This window comes from Ruditapes philippinarum, unplaced genomic scaffold (assembly GCF_026571515.1).
Source record: "Ruditapes philippinarum isolate M1 unplaced genomic scaffold, ASM2657151v2 ctg3250_1_1_1_1, whole genome shotgun sequence".
In the NCBI taxonomy this organism is placed as follows: domain Eukaryota; kingdom Metazoa; phylum Mollusca; class Bivalvia; order Venerida; family Veneridae; genus Ruditapes; species Ruditapes philippinarum.
This window is the reverse complement of record NW_026856596.1, coordinates 58169-71317: the sequence shown is the minus strand read 5'-3', so window position 1 is coordinate 71317 and position 13149 is coordinate 58169. Positions and strand designations below refer to the sequence as shown.

General features: G+C 31.9%; 1 protein-coding gene and 1 long non-coding RNA gene across 2 annotated transcripts; both read left to right on the top strand.

Annotated features, from left to right (window-relative positions):
• Window positions 1–3653: 3653 nt before the first annotated feature.
• Window positions 3654–6966, top strand: LOC132747080 (uncharacterized). The gene is made up of 3 exons (XR_009628078.1): window positions 3654–3710; window positions 6192–6273; window positions 6499–6966. It is a non-coding gene; the product is annotated as an uncharacterized LOC132747080 (long non-coding RNA).
• A 167-nt stretch (window positions 6967–7133) lies between these two features.
• On the top strand, window positions 7134–11966 carry LOC132747079 (fibulin-7-like). The gene is made up of 5 exons (XM_060736388.1): window positions 7134–7485; window positions 7720–7788; window positions 10374–10556; window positions 11130–11237; window positions 11842–11966. The coding sequence occupies exons 1-5, from the start codon at window positions 7440–7442 to the stop codon at window positions 11931–11933; spliced, it is 498 nt and encodes a 165-aa protein (XP_060592371.1). The 5' UTR covers window positions 7134–7439; the 3' UTR covers window positions 11934–11966.
• Window positions 11967–13149: the final 1183 nt, after the last annotated feature.

Below are 13149 nucleotides of genomic sequence, written 5' to 3'. Positions count from 1 at the left end.
AACAGGTAGGAGCAGGAGAGGAGATCGGGATGAACGGAAGCTAGAAAACGTCAAGGAGCATAGGGTGGAAAGAATCAACTGGAGGAGTAGAAGTAGGCGCGGTGAACGGATACGCAGAGAGCGCGAGGGAGTAATACAAGGTCAGCAAGGATATTGTAGTAAGGGCGGTGGTGAACAGAATTATAGGTGAAAGGGGGGAACAGAGATACAAAACGAGACGTGCATAATATTGTTTTATTCAACGAGGTCAGTAAATTTAGTATTGAATCTACACGAATATGATATTCTATTTATCACATTAATAAAATAGAACGGTAAACTGTTAAAAAGAGTAATTTTTCAATGACGCGCCCATAGTGTAACGCTAACATTAGCGCGAGTTAACACTTTTGCTCGTGTCTCTTGTTGTTTCTCGTCTACGGTAAGTATCTTCCCTTTGTCCCTAGTTTTTATTCATTTTATTCCCCCCCTTCCCCGTGTCTCATATCCCCTTCCCCTGTGCCTTTTTTTGACATTATGGGCCTTATATTAAATCATTTATTTGTTTTGTTTTATTTCCTTATAAGTTACTAATTATGTATTCTGATGAAGTGGTTTGCCTGCCCGTACTCTGCCTTGTGCCCTGTCCTGTTTTTCTTTGGGGTCATCCTGGGCTCCTTGCCGCTGGCGCTTGTTGCTGGGTCGGGTGGGACTGCGTTCATTGAATGCCGCCTTTCCTTGTCGATCTTGTTTATCATATTTTAACGCTATGTTTATATATAGCGCAAATGACGTCACGTCAAAGTGTTATTACACTAGTGTACTATCGTTTTTATTACATGGCTTTATTACACTCCTGCGCCGCGGTTTATGTGATAACATATTTTATGACAGAACTTATATGAAAGAGATATATTATACATGTAATCGCCTTTTGGTCTTTAAAAAATACTTATAATTTTATCTTTTTTTCTAGGACTTTTTTCTTTATAGGAAGTTATCAATCAAAACATAATATAACATTGTTCAAGCAAACATGAATTGCCTTAACTTGGATTTGAACTCCAGACCTCTCGATTCCTAAGCGAGCGTGCAAACCCCTCGGGAACGGTGAAGTTATATGTTAACGGCCTGAAGAAAACCATATTATTCTAATTTAGGGTTTGTAACTTATTATTTAGACGCTAAACCTGTTGTTTAACACAGATGTACATAATCATGGAGCTTACTATAAGCATGTATATCTATAAAGAATAAAAAAATATTAGAAATCTTCAACCATTCAGGAATTATTTTGCTTGAAAATTAATGCGCCTGTCATTTGACAATCTTTACGCAGTGATATGCCCTGAATTTTTCGGCGTTAGTGTACATAAAAAGGGAAATAACCGCTTCAAAAGAGCGGACTACTTTCGGCATTTGCAATTAACAGCATCAGAGTCTGAAATTTTGCTATCATTATTTGTTTGGTCTAACGACCCAAACAAATGAAAACGGTAATTGTTTCGATACTCTCTCTTGAAGTTAATTTCAACTGCCGTGAAAATGATATTTCCTTTTAGATATTTTATTTTCCTACATTTGGACGTTAAAACATGAATTTGCTTAAGCACATTTATTTTCAGATATAAACGCTGCATATATTGTTGTTCCAGTCGTTGTATGTGTTATTGCATTGTTATTAGGAGTTGTTATCTTATGGTGGATGTAAGTATTGTCTTAAATTTATAAATTGATGTATAATTAGATAACTTTTCATTTATTAATTTATCCATTATATCATCAAACAATTAATTATTTTAAAATTAGAAACTCCGTTTTCGGCCAATATAGAATATTTCGGACCTGAGAAAAGATATAACAACCGAGATTCCTCCACAGGACCTCGATCGATATAGCTTTTCTGCGGTTTGATACAATGTATATTAACCAATTGCTTTATCGTGTATACCACTAGTTATATCACGGGATGCGTTAATCTTAGTTTCTAAAGACCTAAATAACCGTCATAATTCTAGCCTATAACAATTATGAACGATAAACGACATTATGCATCTATAGATGTTGAGGTTTATCTATTGTTTATTGGTGAAATGTATAAGTTTACCGTCATAACTTTTATTGATGTTTTTAAGAATAGCATGCTGTAAATGCATCTTTTTTCGCTTTCAGGGACGGTATCCGATATAAAGTTCTATAAATAACTTATATTATTCGATAAAAATAATTGTACAAATTGACCACACAGAATTAACAAGTTATGGTCAAAAGTAATTTTAGCGCTAAATATGCGTTTATCAATGTTTGATGTCATATCTAATTTATATGTCGTAAACATAGGAACGTACATGTATGTTTATTTCAGTCCTTAAAATTTTATTTTTATTTGAATTCCATATTATTCTTTTGAGGAAAGCTATTTATTTTATCTTAAAACTGAATTTTAATACTCGAGGCCATCTCAATTCAAGATAGGACATATAACACATAGTTTGCCTTTCTAAAACTCTAAAAATATGGAAATATTCATAGTTAAAGAATTCTGTTAAGCCAACAGCACTTTATATAATGTTTATTTCTTTTACAATTCCGAAATTGAAGTGACTGCTGTGCAGTAGTTTACCTGTTTATAAATATTATTTTAAATTTCTTTATGTGAATGGAAATTCGTCTTATTTCGATTCAGCGGAAATAAAGTAACTGGCTACAGTAAACTTTGAATAACGTGATTAATTAGAATTTTGGTTTAATGTACAATACATCAGCTCATTCAAATAATATTATTTTCAGGCAAAAAAGGCAAAATAGGAAAGGTTAAGGAGTGAAAACAGAGAGCTGCAGGAAGTACGATTTTATCTTACAATACATACATGTATATACAAATGGTAAATGTTCATAATTTACGAGAAGGAAATGAATTCTGTACATGTATTCAGTTTAAGTGTCTTGTTATAGATTAGTGAGTGGGTTCAGAAAACCGGTCTGATTTGGGGCATCGCTATATCTTCAATAATTATTATCTAGATACAACTTTGATTGCATGTATAATAATTATGGAGTACTATTGTTATCATTTTATGCTGTAAAAACTTCCCTATTTGCAATCATTACACTCTAAAGATGTAAATAAAAATAAAAGCATCTGCGACAGGAACATATATCCTTCTTACGAAATAGCAAACATGTGTTTAAGAATGTTATAATAATGGAATAAGAAGAATATTGCATTTGTAACACTTGGATAAAGTAGCGCTTGAAGTGAAATAATTTGTCAAGAAAATAGCAAAGTATAAAGAATTTAAAGCGATATTTTGACTTCGATTAAAAATACTAAAAAGCTTTTGCTATACTTATTGCAAAAATGCTAAAGCAACAAAAGTATGATAAAGAAAATAAATAAAAAGTTGAAGAAATTATTTGTACGATATATAATATGTCTGATAATGATTGCTTTTTTCTATGTTCTCGTACAAAACGAGGGCCTATGCTCGGCCAAATAAGTCGTTCAGATACGATCACCATTTTTCATTGCTATGTATCTGTTCGTACGTGCGGCTGTGCGTCCATGTGTGTGTGTGTGTGTGTGCGTGCGTGCGTGCATGTGTGTCTGTGTGTTTCGACAATAACACGTTTTGCCTTTTTTCATATTTTTTCAGAAAAGGAATGCACTTCAAATATAACGTCATCGACTACAGTTTCTTCTGAAACACTGCCTTCAGTTTCGTCAACAGGTACGCTCTGTCTCAGAAAAACAAAAAAAAACAAAAAACAAAAACCAACAACACTAAAAGAAACCGCGGTAGGGCTCGAATCCACAAATTCTGGGATATCATGCAACCACATTACTCACTATCCAATCGCTCCTCTCATTTTGTATAATAAATAAAGCAATAGTGGTCTGCTTTTTGAAGAAAAAAACACAAGTTTTCTGACACGATTTAATCAACAAAATTTTTGATTTACCTTAAATGGTTATAGCGCACCGATTTTGTATGTTTAAAATCTTTTTAATATGTAACAGAATTATAATTAAACGTTGAACCACTTCCAACAATATATTGTTTATCGTGACGATATTTTACATGATGAATATAGTAAATGAACATTATGTTTTATATTTGTGCATTGTTTTAGAATACTCTGTCGTAAACCCTTCTACAACGGAAAGTAGTCCCGCCTATGACTGCGATTATGACAACAGAAAGAGCTATTGATAGAGTTACATTTTGTATTTAATCCTGAATTTGCTGAATTTGTGTGATTGATTTGCCTCGATTTAAGTTTGGAACCGTCAATTTAAATCTTAAAGGAATTTAGTATCAAAATATACATAATTATGTATAGAGTCTGAGGGATGAAGACTAGCTTCGATTTATACTGGTGGTAACGGCTAGTCATTATAAGATATTATAGCATGATAATATAAACTATTTGTCAAAAAGTGACCCCTCGGAATAATTACAAACAGCAAAATTACATGAAAATTGCAGAATCGGTTGATGATATTATTGTGAAATGGCTTAATTTAACGTAATTAATTTTATTTAGAATCTCCCTCAATACTATATGCATTTACGTAACTATATATCATCTCAAACATATTCAAAATTCAAATTATTAATTGTTGATTAAGAATCACATACTGCAAACACCGCTTGAATATCTTTCCATGTAGGCACAAAATATAATTTACCAAATTTTAGTTTGATAAATACAAAGAAGTTAGACAAAATAATAATGCTCAGTGTGTAGAGAGGTAAATGATCTTTACACATAAAACGAAAACTGTCAAAATACTTATTCGTTATTAATGATATATTAATATGTTAAATGCAACCTTTTATTGTACGATTTAATATTGAAGTATGCTTAAGCCGGTGCTAGGGGGGCGGTAATGAACAGGCTCAATCAAACCGAGTCTGCAACATTTTCAATTTTGACGTGTTTCTTTATGGTTTTTTTTTCTCTTTTTTACAATGACTGCTCCGCAAATTCCACAGAAAATATCGGGTATGTTTTTATGCAAAAATCAAGTCTTTGTATTGATGATACTATTGATACTAAATGGTACATATATGATTAAAACTTTCACGATCCCCGTTTAGATGCATAAATGATACTTTAGGATGAAGATATAAAAAGAGTTCTAGTATTTTAATACAAATAATAACAGCTATAACTTTTCGGAAAGACAAACACTTTCAAAAGTGAATGGTCATTCAGTTCTATTTCTAGATTATGGGTTTTAGTCATATCATGTAATATATTATATTAGGAATATTCATTTGTTTAAAACGCTTTCGTAAGTCATTTTTTCGTGTGTTCGTGGCCGAGTGGTTTATGTCGTTGACTTCAAACCACTCGGCCCTCACTCCAGTGAGGTTAAATCCAAACTGACACTTTAGATAATCCAACTTGCGAAACACCAGTGGTTTCTGCTGAAATAATGCATAAAAGGGCACTTGAGGTATTCTACCACCAGTAAAACTGGAAAGTCGCTATATGACCCATACTGAATAAAAAATCACAAAAAAAGATATACAAAAAAAAGCACAAAAAACAACAACAAAAACACAACATAGTCATTTTTCAGAACATGTAATCGGATAATTACATTTTAAACGTTTTGAAGATTTACTTGGCATTTTTATAATGACATTCATACATTTATTTGATATTCTGGTAATTATCTTTCTGTGCACAATGCAGTTATAATACCCGATATAAAACATAGTCAAAAGTAAGCTTTGTTTTCATACAATCTAACTTCATCATAATCAAATTTATAGTTTTATATTTAGATACATTCAAGAATTACTAATGATTTTGATTGCAAATATTCTCCTGCTTAGCTAAACAGGGATAGTATTGGATTAGGGGTCGCTAGTGAGGCGAAATTACTATGTTGGTGCAACGTAACCAACCCCCTCCCCCACCCCCAAAAATATTTCATAAAACAAAAATCAATTTACCTACAAAGAATTATGGTAAGAGATCAATCATATTCACTTTGACCTGATATTATCTATAGCGCTTTCTTTAGGAAGACGGAGGTGTCAAACAATATTTGGCATAGTGCTACATCAAAGACTCATAAAGGAAATGCACCCAATGTTTGAATAGAATATCCACAATATTCGTATACGAAATGCACTATATGTGGTATTAATCTAAAAATACCTTGATTAAAATTAACTGAATTACTTTTCCAGAGGTAAACGCTGTATACATTGCCGCTCTAGTTGCCTCTTGTCTTGTTGTTTTGATGGTGCTGCTTTTATTTCTTTGGTGGCGGTAAGTGTTACATAAGAGGTTCATATCAAATAGAATAGAATATAAATATGAAACTTTACATACTTCTAAAGATTATTAAATATTAAACACAAATTATTTGATATTATCACACCTGCAGCAATTCGACTAAATAGTTGTTATTGATGGGATATCTATTTTACGCATTGGAATAATTCCTGTAATCAACTATATTATAACATCTGTTCCAGGTTGTTTATATTACAGACATAACAAATGTAATCTCTCTTGTACGCTGCGCACACTTAGGAAACGAGACCCGGGTACATTGATTAAAAGTAAGACGTACAAAGCAAGCGGTATAGATCGACATAGGTCCATGGATGATATACGCCAGTCTGAAGTTAATGAGTATGCAGAAATATCTTAAGATAACATGAATACTGACAATTCCAGGGGACATGATTATCAAGAAATAAAGGAAACAAATGATGATAAAACTGACAGAAACAAATCGTATTATCAGATAGGGACTTCGTTGATACGAATGATACGAACTACTCTCATATAGATATTGGAAGGGGAGCAAATAGCATACATTTCGATAAAACATACGCACATACAAACGCAGTTGATGCGTCAAATAAACCTGAAATGAGCTGGAAGGATAATTTCGAGACATACAACAAGTTGAACACTGTGAAACTGACAAAGAAATAGAGTCCAAAGCGGCGAAGACACTGACACAGAGTATAACCATGCTCATTCTGGAGGTCAAGATCCCAAATATGAAAATAACAATTATTCGCATCTGGCTTGTGAAGCTAATTAAATGACACAGATAATAAGATAGAAATAGTCCATATATATGTATGTGGTGATACTTCATATGACAATTTAGGACGAATTCTTTGCTTAATTTGTTTCGATATTTCGATTTTCGTTGTTTTTAAATAAACAGTTGAATTTTGTAAAGTGGCAAGATAATGATATATTGTCCACTTCTGTCGGATTTCACTAAAGGATTATCTATTAGTGTTCACTTCCTTGTAATTTATCATGACAAACATACTTTAGGTTTTATCATGCAAGAATTAAGTGGGAGGACACAAATACGATTTTTAATTAACATAACCGGATCTCATTTCTACTTCCTTAAAGTATGTTTACTTCATATTTGTGCATGGATATCAGTTTTATAATATGATATGGATAAGATACATATCATTTTGTGTATTCTTTTTCATTTCCATGGTATGTTAATTTGCATAATCAGTTTAAATCAAACAAGTCTATTATTGTTTATAATTTATTTTAATAATCTTTATATTTAACGTTTTGAATAGTCTAGTGAGAGGCGATCAGGCAAAACTATTATTGTGATAAATAGTAAACATATATAATTGTTGTTTGACTTTTTCTCAAATCAATATAAGTATTATAATTTTTATAAGTTTAGAAACAATAATTTTGCCCAATATTTTTCAGGAATCATTTACGGAGGTATAGAAAGAGATCTTACTGATTGTCAACGGGGGCCCAAATATGAACCCTGTGGTATGATTGATTTTTTTTCTTTAAATTGAAATGGAATCTCATCCTGATTTAAAAGGTTCAACACAGTCATCTTTTAACAAAATAATATGCTTAATTTGCCGTTCTGATGGATATCATGTATTTCCTCATTTTCAATACGTGATAGCATATCAAGTGTTTTTTCCCTTCTTTATCACATATAAATCAATGACACAGGATATATTTTCCTTACTTTTAGAATGTAATTTTCAACAACTTTTTTCTATTTTACAGTATGTTATGGAATTACAACACCCATTTCTCCTTATTTGCATCATATAACGATAGACCCCTGACTACTCATAGTTTGCAATGTGTAATAATAATTCGTCGGTAAACAATCTACTGGCTAACCACATGCATGCACTTCTTCCTCGAAGTATACATACGATATATATTTTTTTTCAAATTAACTGCTGTTTCTCCATAGATGCGGCATCTCATGATTAACCACATATATTTACTTTATTTGTACTTTGCAATAATGAGTATAATGTTTTCTCACTAACCAGATAGAAAAATCCTTAAATGTTACTAAAATAGCGGTGTTGGAAAATCTTATCTCACATGGGCTTATCTCACACTCAACGTGCAGCACTTCTAAATAATACGCGATTCACTCCTATTTTAATAAAAATGAAACGTCAAAAGGTCAAAATGTATTAAATATTTGTGAGCTAATCTATTAAATTGTCTACGGAATCAAAATAGATTGATATTAACTTTCACACTGCAATGAGTCCTACTCTACCTAGATCCGCCCTTTTCAATAACGATCTGTTACTAAAAATAGCACACTTTAAAATATCGAAAAATTCTTCGTAAAATCGGATATTATGACACTTTGCCTGAAAAACATTCATGTTTTTTGTTATGATAACGATGCTTCTTGATTACGAATCTCTTTTTGATATATTTTAATTGAATATTCGGCCAAAATAACCGAAAAGTAGAAAAATCTTTGCAAACGGTAAACGCTTTTTTGTCAACCATTGAAGTATGGACTGAAGTCCTTATATAAACAGTAATATTATGGCACTTTCCGTTTTTAATATCGATGTGTTTTATCATGATAACCTTGCTTTTTGATGAGGGATCTTATATGAATTTATTCTCATTAAATTTTTCACACATAATCTTGGTCAGAAGAAGTTTTTGCGGACGTACATAATGCTTTTTAATCCTAAGCCCCGCCCCCTTTTCAAAACTAGGTACGTTGTACATAATGCGCGTAGCAAGTAGATTCACTGATATTTGTGTGTCCAGGTGAGTGAGAAAAATAATCAACCATTGGGTTTGATAGAGGATAGGGAAATCCCAACCCTCGGGCAATCGGTTCCATCGGGAACTCGCCAAGGCTCGTTCCCGATGGAACCGATCACCCTCGGGTTGGGATTTCCCTATCCTCTATCAAACCCAATGATAGATTCTATTATTCTCCATATTTGCATTATGGAATGATTAACAACATTTGGTTTGTTTGTGTTACATCTGACATCATATGACGTCATTCATTCCGCGAAATCGCGATAATAAATCTTTATACAATCAACTCAAGCGATACACGTTTGATTTGCAGCGTGTAATGACCTATAATCCATTTCTTGATTGATGCATTATGTTAACATATACCAGCTGAACCTCTTTGTTTTCATATGTTATAATGTCCTTGCTAGATCCATTGCTCTGTGTTTTCAGTACGTAATCATGTACAAACAATTTCTTTGTTTACATATGTTATGATGTACTCTGGCTTGTTTTCTGTTTTCAGTATGTAAAAATGTACAGGTGATTTCTCTTGGCGTGCAATTTGTAATTTTGTCTTAAAAATTTCTCTTGGCTTGTAATTAGTAATTTTGTCCTGAAAATATCTTTCGGCTTGCAATTTATAACTGTTGCCTGAATGTTTCTCATGACTTGCAATTTGTGATTTTGTCCTGAAACCTTCCCCTTGCTTGCAATTTGTAATATTATTGTGTCCTAACTATTTCTCTTGGTCTGCAATATGTACTTGTGCCCTGAAAATTTGTCTTTGCTTGCGATATGTAATTTCAGTACTGGCAATTTCTTTTGACTTGAAATATGTAATTGTATCCTGACAATTTCACTTGACTTGTAATATGTAAATGATAGACAGGCGATATCTCTTCGTATTTAGTACTTTACAATTTACTGGTAACCAGTATGCAATGATTTACTGGCAATTAATATTTTGAAATATACGTAATTATGATACTGTCCATTTCCCTTGTTGCAGTATGTAATGTTGAAATGGCATGTTCTCTTTGTTGCAGCTCATAATGTTAAAATGGCATTTTCTCTTTACTAGCAGAATGTGATGTTGAAAAAGTTATTTCTCTTGACTTGCAGGATGTTTTGAGTTGTCTTTGTTGCATCATGTAATGCTAAATTGACGAATTCGTTTTGTTATCAGTATGCAATATTGACATGGCAATTTCTTTATGTTGCAGTATGTAACATTACACTAGTAGTTTCTCCTTTCTTGCAGCGTGATGTACCGGCTGTTTGTTTTCGATTTCAATATGGTCATTTTTGTTTGCTTTTAGTGTGTAATGATGTACCGGTTTATCCTCCGTTTGGCTCTACTGAGTTTGTGGATCAGACACAAGGAACATATAAATGTGAGAAAGGCTACGCTTTAAAAGTCAATGCAATTATTCGATGTCTTAAGGGAAGGAAAAACAGATCAAATTATTGGAATGCATCCGAAAGTGCTTGTGCAGCTATAGGTAAAAAAGGTTATAAATAAGAAACAAACTCTACTTTCGATTTGCAATGGCTAAAAGTGATTGGAATTAATACAAAACTAACTGAACAAATAGAATAATGATTGGTTAAGGGGCGCCAAAGAAAAATATTAATCCCGACAATTCGCACTGTCACTAGCTATATGTAATTAACCATAAGATATTTTATAGTTACCTCTATATTCACCCCTGTCATATATTATTTAATTCCATCATGGTGAAAGCCATTCCTAAGTTTGGGCACAACAGTTTGAGGGAAATACAATTAGTTTCAGGCGTCCATTAATATTTGTCTGCCAACTTACATGAAATAAAATGTAATGTATTAAATAAAAGTTATTATTAAAGAGATTTATAGATTTATGAAGCAACAGATCGGCTACGTGTAATTTGCAACATTATCTTTTTGAATTGTTAAGAAGAAAATTTCTAAAGTACATGTATAAAAAAGAATGTGTTTTTTGTCTGTTTAAAATGTGATTCCTCAGTAACTTAAAATGTCCGCTATGTATTGGTATTTACTCTGATTTAAATGTCTTCCGCTCTCATTTACAGACGACTGTGATCCCTCCCCATGTTATAATGAAAATATATGCATTGATGGAATTGAGGACTATACATGTCTTTGTTTACCTGGATATACAGGCAAAAACTGTTCTGATAGTAAGTTTAATAATTATGAAACATAAGCAACTCTTTCGTTATTTGTCAGAAAGCGTACAATCATTCTGTCTAAAATTTAAAATGAATAATTTTACAGTTTTTATATTTCTCATTTCAATAAGTATCAGGCTTCTATAGAAGCTTATAGTTAAAGGTGTTAATCATTTTTATTTTATGTCCTTATGCAACTTTTTTATCTTGTTATTTTTTCACTCTAACTTCTGTTTTATTTTCGTGCATAGATGTAGCTCAATAGATTGAAATGGTGTAAACACATTCATTACATGTCGGTCTTTCTTTAAAAGTGCATTTAACAGATTAAGTCACTGTAGATCTGTATTTCATTTTCCCCATACATCTGTGATATGTAATTTTGTATTAAATAAAAAGTACAAATAAACAACATTGGCACGATATGTGTGAGTAATAGGAATTAAAAATGCATGTATATACTTTAATATATATAATACATAAAACATCATTGTTTTCTGAGTGTATTATTGCGACTCATCCGCATGATCATAATGATAATTATTAAACAGTGACACTTTTTCACCTTTCAATAATTTGTTGATATTTCTTTTTCAATTCTTCATCATCAAAGATATAACAACAGTGAGTGAAACAACTTCCGGTCACGTCACACAACAGACAAGCAACGATGATTCAACTGAAAAGCAAACAATTTCAAGATAGAGGCATACCTGTAAGTAACTCATCAAACTCAAGATTATTAAACAAATGGAAAAAACGTAAACATTTGAGTTTAAAAGTTAATTGTAAAATTGAACTTGGTGTAGTCTTTACTTTAAATATTAAATATTCATAACAGGATTTATTTTACTTTACTCTTGGTGTTTATATAAATAATTCCAGAAGATAATATAGCATGATAATATAACATATTTGTCAAAAAAAGTGATCCCTCGGAAGCATTAAAAAAACAACAAAATTTCATGAAAATTGCAGAATCGGTTTATTATATTATGGTGAAATGACTTAGTTTAACGTAATTAATTTTATTTAGAATCTCTCTCAATACCATATGCATTTACGTATATATCTTCTCAAACATATTTAAAATTGTTGATTAAGAACCACATATTGCAAACACCTTTTGAATATATTTTCATATCAGCACAAAAAATAATTTACCAAATTTTACTTTGATAAAGACAAAAAAGTAAGACAAAAAAATAAAGCTCAGTGTGTAGAGGGGTAAATGATCTTTACACATAGAACGAAAACTGTCAAAATATATTTTTGCTTATAAATGATATATTCATACGTGAAATGCAACTTTTTATCGTAAGATTCAATGGACCTTTCCAGTGTTTACAGTTTTATGTAAATTTGCTAACTTGTTTTCCAATTGCTACACTGAGATAACACATAGTCACTGGTTGACCTGGTTTGCACGAAAGAACAAATGGTTATGTTTGTGATACTGTTTGTGAGCTGTTGACCTAGCAATGAATGGAAACGTACAGAGTGGCTAAATGTTCCACTACGAATAACCGGAAAGGTCCATATTGAAGTCTGCTTAAGCCGGTGCTAACGGATTTTGTTGTCATATTTAAAACGAAATAAAAGTAGTTTTATTTGTAAATAAAATTATTCACCATCAGCACAAGTGTGTAATCTGTAAGTTAGTTCTCTATAAAAATATTATTCTAATATACACGTGAGTTTTTGAAAATCTTAATCACATTTATCCAGAGGACGTAATTATAGCCGGTGTGTCAGTGTTAATTTATTGCTTCCTAAATTGGTCTCCCCTTCGGTGATTCGCAGCATGTCATATTAATAAATGAGAACGGGAACAAAGCTATAAACAGATATGACCTTTACATTAAGAAAGTCCGAAAATATATTTATAGAAGTAGTTTAGTTAACCGCTATACTAATTAAA

Coding starts and splice junctions, on each gene's coding strand:
- LOC132747079 (XM_060736388.1), top strand. CDS start 7,440: ATGGATAAGATACATATCATTTTGTGTATTCTTTTTCATTTCCATG. Junction 7,789..10,373: donor GCCCAAATATGAACCCTGTG/GTATGATTGATT, acceptor GTTTGCTTTTAG/TGTGTAATGATGTACCGGTT. Junction 11,238..11,841: donor AGGCAAAAACTGTTCTGATA/GTAAGTTTAATA, acceptor TCATCATCAAAG/ATATAACAACAGTGAGTGAA.